This window comes from Procambarus clarkii, chromosome 82 (assembly GCF_040958095.1).
Source record: "Procambarus clarkii isolate CNS0578487 chromosome 82, FALCON_Pclarkii_2.0, whole genome shotgun sequence".
Lineage (NCBI taxonomy): Eukaryota > Metazoa > Arthropoda > Malacostraca > Decapoda > Cambaridae > Procambarus > Procambarus clarkii.
In genome coordinates this window covers 7,110,123-7,127,985 of record NC_091231.1, presented here as the reverse complement: position 1 = coordinate 7,127,985, position 17,863 = coordinate 7,110,123, and the positions used below count along the sequence as shown (strand labels likewise).

At 40.0% G+C, this 17,863-nt stretch overlaps 2 protein-coding genes across 3 annotated transcripts in view; both read right to left on the bottom strand.

Annotated features, from left to right (window-relative positions):
• LOC123764345 (glutamate receptor ionotropic, kainate 4) overlaps positions 1–933 on the bottom strand; it is a 13,097-nt gene extending 12,164 nt beyond the window's left edge. Inside the window, exon 1 of one of the 2 annotated variants that reach the window (XM_069316044.1) lies at positions 767–933. In XM_069316044.1, coding sequence (XP_069172145.1) covers positions 767–913 — 147 coding nt within the window. In that variant the 5' untranslated portion in view covers positions 914–933. The remainder of the gene's footprint in view (positions 1–766) is intronic. The other variant, XM_069316045.1, reaches the window with a different exon arrangement.
• Positions 934–5,287: 4,354 nt separating this feature from the next.
• On the bottom strand, positions 5,288–17,665 carry Sf3a1 (splicing factor 3a subunit 1). The gene is made up of 5 exons (XM_045751987.2): positions 17,466–17,665; positions 16,545–16,712; positions 14,295–14,482; positions 11,761–11,988; positions 5,288–9,361 (listed from the first exon to the last, which is right to left on the bottom strand). Exons 1-5 carry the CDS (start codon positions 17,542–17,544, stop codon positions 7,508–7,510), a joined length of 2,517 nt encoding a protein of 838 aa, XP_045607943.2. The 5' UTR covers positions 17,545–17,665; the 3' UTR covers positions 5,288–7,507.
• Between the last annotated feature and the right edge of the window lie 198 nt (positions 17,666–17,863).

Below are 17,863 nucleotides of genomic sequence, written 5' to 3'. Positions count from 1 at the left end.
CATAGTAGTAAGGGTTCCATTGGTAAATGAGTCCACATAGTTGACTTTCTATGCAAATGAGATTCCATTCCACAGATTCAGAGTCCCCAATTGCCTCTTTCATATTGTTCTCCATCCTGTGGGTTACACTAGCTCTAGGGAAGCAAAGGGTGGATCACTTTGATGCCTTGTCTACACCTTCAGCAACAGAAGCTTCCTAACACCAACAATCTTTGGAATTGAGTTACTCGTTCAGCAAGAAAGCATGGTAACATCATCTCTCCTCAGCTGCTGGGTAGTTTTTGTCCTAGGAAAAGGCAGTGAGGGGACAGGCAGTTAGGGGCAAGGTCAGGAGGAAGGTGAGGAGACAGGCAGCGATATATTAGTGAGAGGACAGGTGGTAAGGGTTGGGACGGGCTCACCATAGCCCATGCTACATGGACACTTCGTTCTGAGTAGCTAAATCTAAAACAACAACAACATGGTAAGGGTAACTGAGGGGAGAAGTAAACCATGAACACTGAGCTAACATAAGAATAAAAGATACATCATCATCACTTTTATAAGTGAGTTGGGTTGTCTGTCTTCAGCCACACAACTTTAAACATATTCTCTGGGGCCTAACATACCGAACTCTCTTATGTGTATCTTTTATGGACTGACAATTTTTTCATTATAACTGACATGATTTGGATTTTTTTAATTTGGGGTGAACTAATTTTTAAAGAAAATTTTCAAAATATCCAAAATTGCTGGAACTTCCTAAATATACACATAAATCTCTCACATCTTCGGCAACCAGTTTGAGGCAGGGAGTGGTTGAACGCCTGTCCATTGTGTGAGGGGATGAAAATGACTGAGAGGAGAGAGCAGGGATCACTACTACCAGACACTGGAGTAATGCCCCGCCTCTCCCCTCACATACCTCTGACATTACCACACTGTTGTTATTTGTGCCAGAGTTAGCACCATAATCTGAATGTCAGTGAGTGTCAATTACGTGTCGTTAATACAGCTAATGAGAAGCAACTCACAGATGCATGAAGGTCAGTTGACTAATCATACACTATCTGTTGATTGGTCATACACTGCGTCAGTTGATTGGTCATACATTTCATCAGTTGATTGGTCATACATTGCATCAATTGATTAGTCATACACACACGCACATTGGTCATTTAATATGTCAAATGACTGATCATATGAAACACCAGGTGGGAGCCCCTCAGAACGACTGAGAAGGGGTATAACTACCACAACTCAGAATAGAACTTGGTTCCAGGTTCAGATCATACAGTGATGTTAAATCATTTTTATACACAAATACCAACTTTAACAAGTGATATATTTGAAGGTTTTCCTCACTAGGAGCATCCATAGCATCAAAATTCTATGGATTAAGTGCGAAGACGGGTTCAAGTGAACACTGTTGATCAAAGTGTGAGGACAGGTTCAACCGAACACTGTAGTATAAAGTGAACACTGGTGATCAAAACAAGCATAACATCATCTACAACTGAACTGTAGTATAAAGTAAGCACTGATAATAAAACAAGCGTGAGAGCAGGTTCAACTGAACTATAAAGTTGACACTGATGATCAAGCAAGTGTGAGGACTTGTTCACTTTAGCATTGGTGAACAAACAAGTCCGATAATAGGTTCAATTGAATACTGATACTGTACTATAAAGCACATATTGATATTGGTGATAAAATAAGTGTGAGGACAGGTTCAACTAAACTGCAGTATAAAGTAAACACTTATGATCTGATAAGTGAGTACAGGTTCAAATACACACTGGTAAACAAACTAAGAATTAACATGCAGCAATGATTTTATTTTTCTTTGAAATGCAAAATGAAAGTTATTTCTTGTAGGAAAGTTTATGATATCTGTATCAACAAAATCAAATGTGTCTGTCTGCTTACCTGTTTGTCCAAAGACGAAGCCCAGATGTTTAAGGCTAGCCTCTTTAAACTGTACAGGATTAAAGGCAATTTAATAGAATTGTGACAAGGGGGTCAGAGTCAACCCAGTCACACATAAACGAGGGGACAGCGCATTGCCTCTCCATGAAGTTTGTGGATGTGAAATGTTTGGCCCAGAGCCTATAGACTTTTGCATTAGATTAATAGCGAATTCCGAAATTTACTGTCAAAAACTTATGTTCAGATAACGGATTTGCATTATGGACGGGGTAATGTGTGTGGGAAGGGAGAGGAGACGGATGAAGAGGACCTGATGGCTGAGTGGACAGCACTCGAGATTTGTAGTCTAAGGTTCTGGGTTCGATCCCTGGCGGAGGCGGAAACAAATGGGCAGTTTCTTTCACCCTGATTCCCTGGTTCACCTAGCAGTAAATAGGTACCTGGGAGTTAGACACCTGCTATGGGCTGCTTGCTTCCTGGGGATGTGTAACAAAAAGGAGACCTGGTCAAGGACCGGGTCGTGGAGACAATAAGCCCCCGAAATAATCAAGATATCCTCAAGATAAGGGTATGCATGTGGGAAAAGGATGTATGTGAGCAGGAAGAGCAGAGATGGGAAAGGGCTTGTAATAAATTAACAGAATTACCAGCATTGTATTACAAACTTATATATTCCATTAAATACAGGTTATAATTTAACATATAAATATACAGTATACAGTGGATACATTAATTATTTCTTTGTTTTATTCGTCTACTTTTTACTATAAATGTATTTATGGTAGTGGTATATAATAACTATGATAAAATTGGTAAAAAAAATTCTGAATTTTAAATAGGTTTTAAAATTCTACGATAAAATACGGTACAAGCTGTTTTAGTGACACTGACGTGAAGAGAGTCTTTTGCAACGTTCGACACAACGTTTTGTGTGATGACTGTTGATGTGAAGGGTTTTTGTAATGTGTTTGCTTAATCGTTTTAAGCAAGTGTGTGTGTGTTATAATTTTGTGTGTGTTTGCCTAATGTGTGCCTTCTAGAGTGCATGTGGAAAATACAACTTATAACGGAATTTTATTGTGAATTATATAATGAGAAGCCATTATTCTTGATTTCAAGAGGGACATAAGTAATGTTTTGCAAATTTATAGGTGTAATATTTCTTTAAAGATGACTAAGATGTTCTTGTGTGATATTGAATGGGGAGTTGAGATGGTAGTGTTAATCTGTAGCCCATTCCGTTTACCTGTGACTCTTGCACAGAACAAGGTTTTCCTGACGTCTCTACAACTTACCTGTCTATCAAACTTCCATCTGCGTGCCCTCGTCCTACCAGAGGACTGACATATTCTGCAAAGTGGTGAGTAGCTGGAGTGCACTCAGCCTCTCATTGTGAGCGAGTTCCTCAGCTCTGGGTGCAAGCAAATGATTAAAACGAATCATGCATCTTCCTGCTTTCTACAGTCCCTGCACTACTTATGTTGCCCACCCCTCAGTGCACCCTCGAGTTATCCTGACATCGTAAACTTGGCTTGTAATTCAACTGGATGTTGCAGGTACCTCAACCCATGCCCACCCATGTTCAACCATGAGTGGCAGGCATGCAGAAACACCTACAATAACTATACTAATACATACACTAATCAATTCTACAGAACGTATGCACTTTCTTTGAAGTCTGGATATTATGTCTTTGGCCAATGGTAGCCATTCTCTGTTTAGGATCAAGTATGAAATACAAATTACATATATCACATTTCCTGGAGCAATTGTTCTTTATGGCTTCCATCAGACAATATTCCTAGTAACTTTATCACATAAAAATATCATTACAAAAATCAGCAACATTAGATAATGACATATTGGCCAAAAAAATAATGATGCGTCATGACTGAAGGTCATTCATTAGCATATCACACCGGAACTCTTGGCAAAGGTTCTGACCTTAACGTTGCTGGCAGTCAACTTCTCGTGTGCAGCCCGTCCTCATCAACAAAGGGCAAATGGTCATTAATTCAGCTTTCATCTCTTGAAAAGATCTTTGCTGACAACTTCTGTTTGAATCATAACTCTGTAAATGCTTCACTCAGGTTCAACAAATACAAATAACTCCCAAGACTTAAGCACCAAACCTAATCTACACTTAAATAGCCCCAATATGCTAATATATGGTAATATATTTATAGTTGAGAAAATTCCTATATTAAATGCCGAGAACATTAAAATTATGAAATACATCTCTGGGGTCGGCCACAGAATAGTCGAGCATTGTCTAAGGATGGGCGACACGTGTGGGGCAGTGTCAGGGTACACTTGCCGGCAGTGTCAGGGTACACTTGCCGGCAGTGTCAGGGTACACTTGCCGGCAGTGTCAGGGTACACTTGCCGGCAGTGTCAGGGTACACTTGCCGGCAGTGTCAGGGTACACTTGCCGGCAGTGTCAGGGTACACTTGACGGCAGTGTCAGGGTACACTTGCCGGCAGTGTCAGGGTACACTTGCCGGCAGTGTCAGGGTACACTTGCCGGCAGTGTCAGGGTACACTTGCCGGCAGTGTCAGGGTACATTTACTGGCAGGTACAGAGGGGTCACTCACCAAGTCTCACCCATTGTGAGGAGTGAGATGAAGCTGGGAGCCCATACTGAAGCCTCTTCTCACCACAGATTGAGAACTTCACTCACACACAGCTGCATTGGACATGGCCCGGTCACCTGTAGTTACTGCTTTCGTGGTACCTGAAGTCCCGTGCATAGCTGTCACAAAGGGACTTCACAAACAAGGACGCCAATTTGGGAGGCTCTCCTTCAGCCGCCAAATAGCTGTGAGGGTAGATTATGTTCCCTTAATATTCTTACAACTGTCTCTCTCCTCACAATATGAAATAAATCCTCTCTCACACAGTGGTTATGCATCAGTGTAAATGTGAATACTGTATTTGGCAAACCAGCCAGACGACCTGGAAGTCAGTCAGCAAGGAGGTGGTCACTGCCTCCTGCAGAATGGACAGCGCAGAGCACAGCAGCCACTGAGGCTAACACCCCCCACAAGTGGCCCCCCCCCCCCCTGCTAAACATCTCCCATGTCCTCTGAGAGCCAAGCAAAGATCAGTTCAAGGAGGCCTACATATATACGATGGAAACCCTTCCCCCTTCCCTTTAGCACCTGGTCTGACAACCCAAATACCACATATACATATGTCTCATTTTGCATATACAATACCAAGAGAGGAGGTCCAAGGCAAATCCCCACTAACCCCAGGGAGTCAAATGTAAGCCCTCTCACAACGACAAGGCCAAAGGCAAGGCCTCTCAAGATTCCATCTTGAGGGGGAGTATATAATATTAATAGTACAGGAAATCAATAATAATCATGGCAATCATATATTCTTAATCTTTATTGTATTATTTATTAAACATTTTCATGTTATTATAAGGTTCCTGAAGAAAAAATTTGTATATACAGTACATCAAATTTGAACATTTCCCAATTACACTAAGAAGTAATTTCTTATACCATAACTATCACCTTTTTTTTATATTGTGAATCTACAGAGGAAAATCTTGTTTAGACTATCTAACATGAATCATGTTTCACTATTTAAAGTCACTGCATTGGCTATATGGCTATCTTAATATACTTCAATGTAATTTTAGACAAGACCGCACGAACACAGTTCAAATGACAAACGGTAAACATTCCCAAAAAAATTTAAGATTAACTTAAGATAATGGGCAATGGCTTCCACTAATTATGATAATTAATTGTGTATGATAATTAAGCATGATAACTGTGTATGATTCCACACAATCATACTGAATGTTTTTATAATAGGTTCTACATAATATTTTATGTTTAGAAACTCTGGCTTCTTATTAAATTTCACAAAGAAAATATTGAAAAAAATATAAATTTAAACTATGAAACCCAAGTTTTGTAATCTTATACACTACACATTGTATGAACAAATCACCAAAATTTATTGAAAACTAAATATTTTGGCATTTACACAATGCTTTAAGATTTGAATTTTTCTGCCAAAAAGGTGGTGCCACACTCAACAATATTACTTCTGTAGATATAATAACTTATATATACTCTAATTACTGTACTTTTCTTTAATTACAAAAGTGTATTCTGATTATGTTTTAAGTTTCCATGATAAAATTAAAACAGCTTGCAACTGTTCTAAATTTTGTGTCAGAGGGTAATGCCTGACCTAATGCTGCCACAATGGGCAGCAGTAAATATTTAATAAATAAATAAAATTAAAAAATGGCTAAAAATGCAAGTCTTTCTTACGTTATAAACAGCGAATACGGGACATTCTCCTTATGAAATCCACACTTTTAAGTCTCTCCCCTTTTCAATTCATTTCTTCCATGGCAAAATTATTGACTACATTTCACCCTCAAAGCATTTCTTTGGCTACTTGCTCTACCACCTATGCACTGCACTTCAAACTTCGTAAGCAGAAGAAACGTTTCTTTAATACCTCTTTAAATGTCTAAAATGATCATATACGGCATTTAAGAAAAAATCATTAGGAGCAATGGGGGGGATTTGAACCAGCGTTCTAGTGAGACTCAGACACTTGCCTTAATCCACTCTGCCACAATGGGACAAAAGCTATTCAACCTGGAACTACCGAGTACACTGGGAGAGTCTGGAGGGCCCCAACTGTACCCTTTTATACCACAACCAGGATTTACGAATAGCCTACCTACACGTTGGCTTGTGGGTAATGGTGTTCTCCATATGTCCCTCTTTCAGAACACACAAACCACAATAGTGTGATATATCTATGAGAAAAATCATTTAGAGCAATGTGGGGACTTGAACCAGCATTCTAGTGACTCTCAGAAAAACCTGGCTGTGGCTCAAGCTGGGGCATCCAGACTGTTCTAGTGAATTCAGTAGAGTTCCAGGTTGAATACCTTTTGTCCTATTGTGGACAATTAATGTAATTATCAGGGGAAAGTGCCAAGCCATTACGACTTTATTGCAGTGGGAAGGGATCAGGATAAGGATTTGAGATGGGATGGGGGGTAGGGAATGGTGCCCAACCACTTGGACGGTCGGGGTTTGAACTCCGACCTGCATCAAGCGAGACCATCGCTCTTCCGTCCAGTCAAAGTGGCTGGACCTATTGTGGACAAGTGGCTTAAGGAAAGCATCTGGGAATCACTAGAATGCTCGTTCAAATCCCTGCATTGCTCCAAATAATTTCCTCATTGATATATCACACATTGTGATGTGTTCACATAGTATTAAGTTAGAGCAAATCAGGATACTACCGAGGGGAGGTGCAGTACTACTGTAAAATACATATCGGTATCTTAATGTCAACAGTTGTACCTCACCTGATTACGAGGTTTAAAGTGGTGCACGAATGTCTCGGCAAGCAACCAAAAATTTTCTTGCACAGAATCCAGTTTCATGATGCTGGGAGTGTACTGAAAGAGCAGAAAGCTGTAACACAAAATAAAGAGGTTCCTTTGGCAAAATTTAAAAAAAAAAAAAAATGGTTTAATATTTGCATGTTTTTTAACCAATCCATGTCAAATAAAAACAAAAGGCAACCACTAGATAGGATAGTCGTTTACTTCTTACGGCCACCACGTTCCTTGAGTTGTAATTGTATTACAGTACCATGACCAACATTGTAATATGCAAGTGACTGAGAATCTTTAAAGAAAAGACCATCTCGAGCCAACTTCTGTTTACCAGGAGGCAAGCCTGTCTCATCATGAACTTTGGCTTTTACTACAGAGACTGGATCGGTCAAGGGAAGAGTTAGTGTGAGGGCCTGACCAGCTAATCGCCATTCTGGTTTGTCTGCTACAACTGGCACTGAAACCTGGAACTTGACAGGACCATTAAAACGACGGGACCATTCAATTTCAGGCACTAGAGTCTCTTCTGTACGTGATCTTTTGGCTGCAGGACCTTCATCATCATCTTTATCAGGTCCACCTCCCATACCTCCCATTGGGGGAGGACCAGGAACAGTAGGCTGGGGACCAGTGGGTGGTGCTGGTTGTGGCTGTGATGTCATAAAGCCAGCTACAGGAGGTGCAGGAGGACCAGGCATAAAACCACCTGGCCGGGGAGCCATCATGACTGGTGGACGGGGAACTACCATCACTCCCCCTCCAGGGGGAACCATGGGAGCCATTGGAGGCGGCAGCGGCCCACCAATATTGACAGTCATCATAGACTGAGATGGATTAACTACTGTAGGCTTCGGTGGAGGTGGGGCTGGTGCCGGTTGTGGTATAGATTTGGGAGGAGGGGGTGGTGGTGGTGGCTGTGGCTTTGCAGGGGGCTGCTGAGGCTTTGGTGGTGGTGGAGCTGGGCGAGACTGGCTTACACTCGTAGGAGGGGCTGAAGATGTTGGTAATTTAGGCTGGGGACCAATCTTCTCTTTTTCTTGATCTGGCAGTAGACCTTTGACTTTATGAATCTGATGAATCTGTTCATTTATAGAAATGTTGGCCCGTGCAGCACGTGTTGCTGCCTCCATAGAACCAGTATGCCCATCCCATGTAACTTTTTCTTCACGCTTTTCCTCTTCTCCAATCTTTTTTCCAATAATTGTCTCTTCATCTCCTGCACCAAAAATATCTGTACGGCGTTCTGCCAGTTGCTTCAAAGATGAACGAATAGAATCACCTGTTGCAAATACAGTATCCTGATTGGATCGTTCAGCGATCTGGCGATCACGATCTTCAAGCCAACGTGGATCTAACATATTAATACGCAAATGCTGACCTACTTTATCGGGTGCAATACGCTCTCCAGTAATGGGCGACACAAGATACTGATCAGAGGCACCTGTTGTACCTGGGGCAGGGCGGGGCTGTTGACGAGGATTATAATCTTTTACTACTACTTGCCCTCCTACAGGGGGTGCTGGAGCTGGCTGAGGCGGTTCTCGAGGCAAGGGAGGCTGTGGTAGTTTAATCTCGTGCTGCTGTTGTTGCTGCTGCTGCTGCTGTTGTTGTTGCAGTGGTGGTGGGTGTTGCTGCTGTGGTGGTGGTGGTTGCTGTGGTGGTGGCTGCTGCTGCTGTTGTGGAACTGGTGGCTCATCATCAGAATCTTCCTCCTCACTACTCTCTTCATCCATGTCTTGAACCTGAGTATCATCTCTATCACCAGGTGCACCTTGCTCTTCCTCAGGTTCTTCCTCATCATCACTGCCTAGCACCATGTCAGTATCAGGAGCAACACCTTCTTCTATTCGCTCCTGTAAGAGAACACGTCGACCTACTTCTGCAGCTGTTGTGGGTGGAGGGAATGAACCAACTTCCCATGGTTGATAATCAATAGTTTCTACAACAGTGAAGTCGTGCCAGTCAATAGCAGCATACTCCAGGCGCTCTCTTTCAGCATCTTCTTCTTCACGCTTGCGTACAGCAGCCTGGTGACGCTCCCAATCCACACGTTGGCTAACCTGAAGGACAAAATTTAGCATTAAATGTGAAAGGAATGATCGGCCTATGTAATAAAGGCTACACTTAAAAAAAATTGTGAAGCTTATTTACTCATACTGTAACATGTTAAAGATTTTCTTCAATTATGAAGAATTCCATACATAATCATCTATCAGAATTGTTTGTCTTCCCTCCAGTGCTTTGCTTATTGCCTATAAACTTTAAGCAATGGCTTGAAACTTAAATACAGTAGAACCTCGTAATGAGCGCTTCAATTGGCGAGCAATTTGGGTAACGAGTGCACCGATCGCCGACAATTCGTCTTGTTTGGTGAGCGCTCGTTTGAATAACAACACCCCCACTACATGGTGGGGTCGCGCTACTGCTCACACATTCTCAGACGCCTCCGACAATGCAAATAAATTATTTTTTTTAAAGATGCTAATGATGCTGGGATGTTGCAAAGCATTGACTTTTTTTGTAGAAAAAAGAAATGAAATTTTTTAAAAAAGAACAAATGTCAAAAAGGTTTATTCGGTGTTTGTCAGGTAGGCTGCTCCATGTTTAAAAAAAAAAAAAAAAAAAAAAAAAAAAATTGAAAAATGGACAAATGTCATATAGATTTGTTCAGTGTTTGTTGGATAGGCTGCTCCATTATTGAGAAATAAATGAAAAATACAAAACAAATGGAACACTTTTGAAACAAAAAGATTGTCATAATGGAGCAGCCTACCTGACAAACACCGAACAAACTTTTGCTATAAAAAAATTAAAAACAAAAATTGAGCAAACTTGAAGACAAATGTCATAAAGGTTTGTTCAGTGTATGTAAGGTAGGCTACTCCATTATTTAAAACATCGAATATTATATTGATGTTTTTCGGTGGTAGAACAGATTAATTTGATTTCCATTATTTTAACTGGGGAAATTCGTTTTAAAAGACAAGCGTTTCACATAACGAGCTCGGTACCGGAACGGATTAAATTCGTTATTTGACGTTCCACTGTATTTCCGATCAGTCAAAATTAAAGGTCATTGTCATTGTCACACGTAATGTCTGATCCCAAAAATTTTCAAACTTAAATATTTTTACCTCTGATGAACACACAAGACTTTCTGCCATTTTGAAAAATTTATATAAAGCCAGCATTGAATATATATTGAAACACCTCTTTGTAGAGGGGACGAACGGTGTTACGCTGTAGCTAGATACTTTGAGGCAGCTTTACACCTATGTCACACCAGCCTTTGCGAGTCCTGAAAAGCATACTGTGGACCAGAGTCCAAGAGCTGGCCCCTCACAGAGGAGCAGGAAGAAGGCATTCATGTTCACTCTCACCACAGAATCAAACCACTAGAGAGAAAGCAAAGCAAAACAGAAGAGAGAGAAAGCAAAGCAAAACAGATCACTATATGGTTCACAAAGTAATCAAACAAATGCAGCAAATGACTGCAAATGATCTACCCAATAGTTATGTCATTCACCTATAGTGACAGCTGACCACCACCACGTGGCAGTGCCACAGGAGCTGCCAGCTCTTCCCCATCAACAACCTTCAGGCTATCGCCTGATGTCAGGCAAGTCTGACTACTCTTATGAGTTGCCAGCTCCTCGGGCCCCAGATTTTTCTAGGCAAGTGTGTGCCATCTTCTGGATGCTGTCCTGTGGGAGCTCATTTGCTTGAGTATTGTTTCATTCTTTAGTATTTGTTCTGTGTGTATTTACAAGCCTTATTTGTGTGGCCTGTGAAAACTGTTCACCTCAAGCTGCATGTGCTTAGGGCTACCCTACCATTGGCACTCATTGGTGCTACCCTTGCCCTGACAGGGTTACTTTCATGGTAGATTCAGGTGTTCGTTCCATAGATGGTGATCTCCTATGGAGGGCCTCTGGCTCCAGATAGTGCAAGGATCTTTGACTCCTTTGTGATGCTCTGAGGATGGAGAGCATTCTGGGGTTTAGTAATGGGTGTACTGATACCCTTCATAGCCACCTGTTTCCTTGTGGCTGTCAGATCCTATAAACCTTTTGATTTAGATGTAAAATCTATATAGACCTTTTGATTTAGATGTGAAACTTGGACAAACCTTTTGAAAAAGACATATGAAATCCGTGTGAAACCCGGATAAACATCAATTCTCTCACTACAAACAGTGACCAACAAAATTGACAACCTTTAATTTTTTACCTGACATAACTTGAACTGTCAGCCCGTTATTTGTTCTCACATTCTTGACAAAACTAAAATGTTGGTTGCATTCCGAGGTTTACACTATTTTTTTCATATGCAAACAAATGTTTTAAAGAGGTATCCAAATACAGAACAGTGGAACCTCTACATTTGTCTGCTCCTATATTCGTCAGAGTTTATATTTGTCATGTTTTGACGACAAGAGAACAATATGGACTGAAGTTACCTGCTTTATAACAGCCTGAGCACTCTGGGCTTCTTCAGTAAGCCGTTTCATCAGATCCTTAGGTGGGATAAGGACCTTAGTATACTGCTCCAACAGTCGTGTAAAGTACTGGAAAAGAGAGTGCTGAGGACGCAGAAAATCAAACTGGTTATTTCGCTGCTCACGATTCATTAAGGTTGTCAAGAACTGTCGACCATTACGTGCTACAAACTGGGCCGTTAACCGCACCTGTAAATAATAAAATACATTGAAAATGGCAATAAAACAAAGACAATAATAATAAAAATTAATAACAATAAAATAAAGTATGATTCAATTGCTTGAAAGCAATCAAGGAAAGTATACCTGAACAGCAAATTGCAAGATATGAATCAAATACTGGAATAAGTACAGGGAAAGTAATAGTACTGGGGAGTTTACAGGGTGCTGTAATGAGCATCTAAAGGCAGGTATAACATACACAATACTGGGGAGTGTAATGAACAGGCTGCTGAGGAATGGGACAGTGGTAGGGGGGGGGGGGGGGGGAAGTAAGGTGAAAGTGGAGGAGTGGAAGAAATGGTTCCTACCTAGCAGACTCCAGGGGAGAACAACATACTATAGCTCTATATGCTCTGCCTTCTAGCTTTTTGTTCCTGGTGCACTTGTTTTTTTTTCCCATTCCTCGATATTCAGTTGTCTCAATTTGTTTTTAAAATTGTGGATGGAAGTGCCTTCGACAACCTCATCTTTCAGTGTATTCCACTCGTTAATCACCTGAATAGTGAATAAGAATTTTCTTTTATGTCTACTCAATTTAAAGAGGCTGTCTTTGGTATGTAGTAACCATATCCCTGTTTTTCTTCTCTCCTCTTGGGTTAAGAGTTAAACTTGTACTTACAGATAAACCCCCTCTCAATTCTGGTAATAGCCTTGTTGTAACTTTCTATACTTTTAAGCTTTATTTTGTTGTACATTAGGACCAGATTCTGTACCAGTGCCTCTTACTCCAACAGTAGGCTCTTATTGGTTGTTTAGATTGTCTTGAATGAGTCTTTGAGTCTGAAATAACACTTAAGTTTGCCAGTTCCCTATGGGCTGTTGACGACATCCAATTTACCTATGCTTCTAGTGGCACTGCTGATATGTCTACTCCCAAATCAAATACTGTACCTATAGTTACCTACCTCTAATGGTGGGGCTCCCTTTTGGTCATTACCTTACAATACTTGCTAGGGGGGTTGAAATCTAGCAGCATTTTATCCACCCACCCCTACACTTTGTCAGCATTTCTGAAGCATTCTACAATTGTCCCTGCTTGTACAGTACTTCTATCAGTGTTGTATCATCTGAAAATACTGACAAGTGTAAACTCACCTACTCAGATTATGAATAGGAATTCCATAATACCTAGGGCCAAGCCCTAAAGAAATACTTGTAAATTTTTCAAATTCAACATCTTTTCTCTAATTATAACCCCCCCCCCCCTTTCATGTTTGTAAGGTACTCACATAGCCAGTTCAGTGTCTTCCCGGTATCCAATCATATACACTAGCATTTTCCAAGAAACCATATCAAATTCATTTTGGCAGTCTGGGAAAGACTCCCTCCTGCTGTTTCATAGTAAATCTAAATTAAATTACATCTCGTTTTAGAACAAGTTTATCAGACAACAATCCCCCTCCATGTTGTGTCTTGTTACAAATTTTATCCTTTCCAGGTGCTCCACCAATCATTAATTGATTATTTTAATTGCTTTGCATAGTATGTATGTTTGTGAAACTGTTGTTTAAGGGTGACTGCCCATCTCCTTTCTTGAAGATAAGATAAGTGACTTTTTCAACTTTCTAGAGTGCACTAGTTTCATCTGCTGAAGAACCTAGTTAGCAGACTACAAAGTACCACTGTCACATACTTTATGTAAAGTACCTTTAACACTCTTGATATCTTGTATAATCCAATTGTCTTTCTTGTGTCTAATTCTATCAGGTATAATTTTTACTTCTTACTCAGTAACTGCCCTGTTGTCCAGCTTTGTTTTTACCCTACTGCCATCCTCTACATTGGTCTCCTAACTGGTTTTTGTATTTCATCTGGAACCTATCATTGAGGTTTTGCATCGTTTTCTTGTCTTTTAGTCTCTACAGGATCTCTAACTCTTGTTTTCCTCTGTACATGTCCATAGAACAGCTTTGGCTGATCCTTTGTTTTTGCTGCTATGACATTTTTCAAACTGCTGCTCTCCAGACTCTGGCTATATTTTACTCATTTCTGTACTATTTCTGGCTATCTTTACCACCTCCCTGTTTAGCACCCCCACCCACATGTCTTAAGTCAACAGAGTCAAATATTAAACAAATATAATCATTAGCACTAATGAAGTTGGGTAATACTGATTTATGCCTAATTCTTCCTTAACATCAAAACTCTTCTTTTACATTTTCTTCCACTATTATGGAGTCACATGTATACTAGTACTTTTGTTTGCTCCATTAAAACAATTAATTAAAATGCACATCAGAGTAAAAACTGGGAAGTTGTGTAAACTTCCTTACCACATCCAAATCAAATGCAGAGATAGATGGCGGATCAGCAATAAATTCATAGTCAGGAGGTGGTTCCTTAGGTGCAGATGCTTCCAAAACAGCAGATCGGAGTAACTCTTGCTGCTTCTGCTGCTGTGCCTGTGACACTGACTGCTGTGGTGCACGCCCACCTACTAACAGAGGATGTTCTTTCTCTCCTAAGGGAAAAATATTTGTTATAGCAATCTGCCTTTTATATAAATTTATCACAGCCTATACAATAATTATAATGGTAATCTAAATTAGTAAATATTAGGTATTAGGTGAATGTAAAGAGTTACTTACTGAGCAAGGGACTTAGATGCTCCCAAAGACCAGATCATTTAATGTCAAACTGGACAAGATCATGCTTGTCAGTGCAGGGATACATTCTACACTGGGCAAGCAAGAAACATTTCAGATATCTCTGCTGGACTATATTGCTACTTGTATAAGCACTGTAAAAAGCTCAATCTATCCCAGAATGACCTAAGAAAATTTGCTAAGAAACTCAAAGATGTGCCAAGCCCTACTTTAAATTGCAGAGACCTCCAAATACAGTAGTACTAACATTAGAATAAATAATGCAACAAACACATGAAAATTCATGGGACAACATTTCAATCCCTCCTAGACCTTTATTAACTTGAAACCCAATAGAAAATGGGAAGAAACATTTATGGGGCAATAGAGGTGATGAGGTGCAAGTGAATAGATGTAAGCATAATATTAATCCAAAGGAAACTTCTTGCCAAAAGAAAGGAAAACTGAAAGCAGAAAAGGGAAGGAGGGTAAATGAAAATAATACAAAAAATAAAGCAGAGAACCAAATTAGAGAGAGATAGCAACAAGAGAGAAAAGGAGAGTGCAGAAAGGCAAATAGATAAGTCAGATCACGATTGCTGAGAAGATTATAGCACTTTACTATGTACAGTACTGAGAATGGAAAGACAAAATAGCAGCAAAGCCAGGACTATGATTCATGTTAGGCATGCTGTGTATGAGAACCAATTAAGAATTTTTTTTTTTTTTATTTTTTTTTTTTTCACAAGTGAGAGGTCTTGGGTTTGATTTCCCCAGCACTATAGATATATTTGGGCACATTCCCTTGCACCTGATTCCTCTTCACATGGCAATACAACTATACTTGGAGTTAGGCACCTGTTGTGGGTTGCATCTTGGGGAAGGTCAGTAGTTTACCTAGGGGTATCAATAAACCTCACAAACTTCCTATCCCTGACAATGGGAAATCATCTATGCCATCCAGTCTGGAAGTTGACTTCCAAGAAAGCTCAAATGAGAACCTGGCGAATTCTTCTGACCTCTGGCTAGAACCCCCCTCATTCAGGGAAGAGAAGGAACCATCTACCAAACCCTTCCAGAGCACCATCCATCTTCTGGTTACTGATTGGGGACAACAGCTCCAAAATATGAGCTACTGACTCCTACTGGGAAAGAAGAAAGGGCACATTCTCATGATGATGATGGAGCAAAGCTCTAGATAGTGAACAACAATTCTAGGAGTAATAAAAAATAAAACTTCCACAACTTCTGCAGCCACAATAAAAGTAAGTGCTGAGGATCCACAGTAAGTGGAGTGATAGGAATGGGAGCACTATATCAGATCTGGGTTAGTCTGAGCTTCCCCAGCAACAATAATCTATAACCCAGCAAGAGTGCTTGAAGAGAGCCCTACTATGCCAGTGCAGAAAGTCATCCTGTGCAGACTGAAGGAATCTGAATCCTGGAATCAGGATCCAGAACCTATAGGTCTGGATCCTGTTTGTATCCATGTATCCTGATCCTCACATGTATGAGATCCTCTGGATCGCAGAGGGAATTAGATAAGACATATATACAATCTAGAAAGTATTAATGTACTGTACGTTGTATACTGTATAAAATAAATTTTTCTAAAACTTTGTTACAATAAAATTATGATCTTGTAGAGTATTGTATTGAGAATAATTAAATAGTGGTTGTGGGTAAATTTAATAGATCTCGGTCTTTAAATTTAAATACACTACTGCATTCTTACAGTTCCATACACCATGAAAACTTGTATGGCCAAAGAAACACTAAGGTAAAATTTGGGTGTTAAAAGTATTAAGACAAGGAAGCAGTGATACTGTAGCAAGTAATATATAGCTTAATTAGTAATAAAATTATAAACTTTTATATACTCAGATATTACAAAACGTAAGTATTATTAAATCAAGGCAAAATTAATAATTAACTCACCTGGTTTCCCACTTCGACAGTCATTAACTTTATGCTGATAATAAGCATGGTAAGGGTCTCCTGGGTTCAGGAAATTAAATTTGGGATTGTTCTGCTCATGCTGCCTGATCCGAGCTTCAAACTCTGGTCCATTACGTGCCACAAAATTGGCAGTCTTATCAACAATATCTTTGGCTCGAGTTAAGGAAAAAATAATGCCCAGTATGAAACATTAAACAAAGTATATAAACAAAACTTATAAAAATAGTTATTGTACAATATGCAACAGTATTAAAATTGGCTATATTAAAAACAGTATTGGAGATATTGTACAGTATTTTAATATAATTAAGGATAGAGATAACAAGCAAGCATTTCTCATCACAATGTACCTAATATTGTAATTACTGTACAGATCTTTAAAGCTATTAATATTGAGAAAAGTTGGTGTCTTTGCAGGAATGTAAAAATCCTAGTATGTTGCGAGAATGTAAAAATACTAATATTATGTAATCTGACAAACCCATTGTACCTTAATAATAAATATAACTGGGAGTACGGAATTAATGATAAAGAAACAAAGTGTAACCTATGTGGTATGTTAAGGTCACACCCTCACCCATTATGTTCTTGATTACCTATTAAATAATGTACATAAAAACACCTAGACACTATACCCATCCCTGACCATACCCAACCCTAACCTTATCCAATCCTAACCTTATCCAACCCTAACCTTACCCAGCCTAACCTTACGCAACCCATCCTAACACAGCATAACCTAAGCTAATACATCCTACTCTTACAATATATACAATTTTACAACAGAAAACTAGTTTTGAGAAATCGTCTGGTGCAGTGTAGAATCACACCCTCACCAAACGCCTACGCCTCGCCATCCAACACAACACATCGCAAAATGACGGCCGAAAAAAAGGATACTTCTGACCTCCGGCGGGGGATAAATGAACCCCACCACATTCTTCTTCTCCTCACTAGGAGGTAGCTCTACGGGCGGCATCTTGGCGGCTACGGTTGAGAGAAGTGAGAGAGCCGTCCACCATCTGCCTCACGGTCGCCCACGCCACCGTCAACACCAACACTGTTGCCACACTGGCCCGCACGGATGCCACATCCAAATTGCTAAGAGTAGCGAGCTGACGGTCAAAAAGTAGCGAATTTGTACTAAGAGTATAGCCCAATTTTTTTTAGTAATAATAATAAATAAATAAATGTTTATTCAGGTAAAGGACATACATACAGTGCCTAAAGCCACTATTACGCAAAGCGTTTCGGGTAGTGACTGATACGGGTTTCAAAGTAATACATTTTGATATATA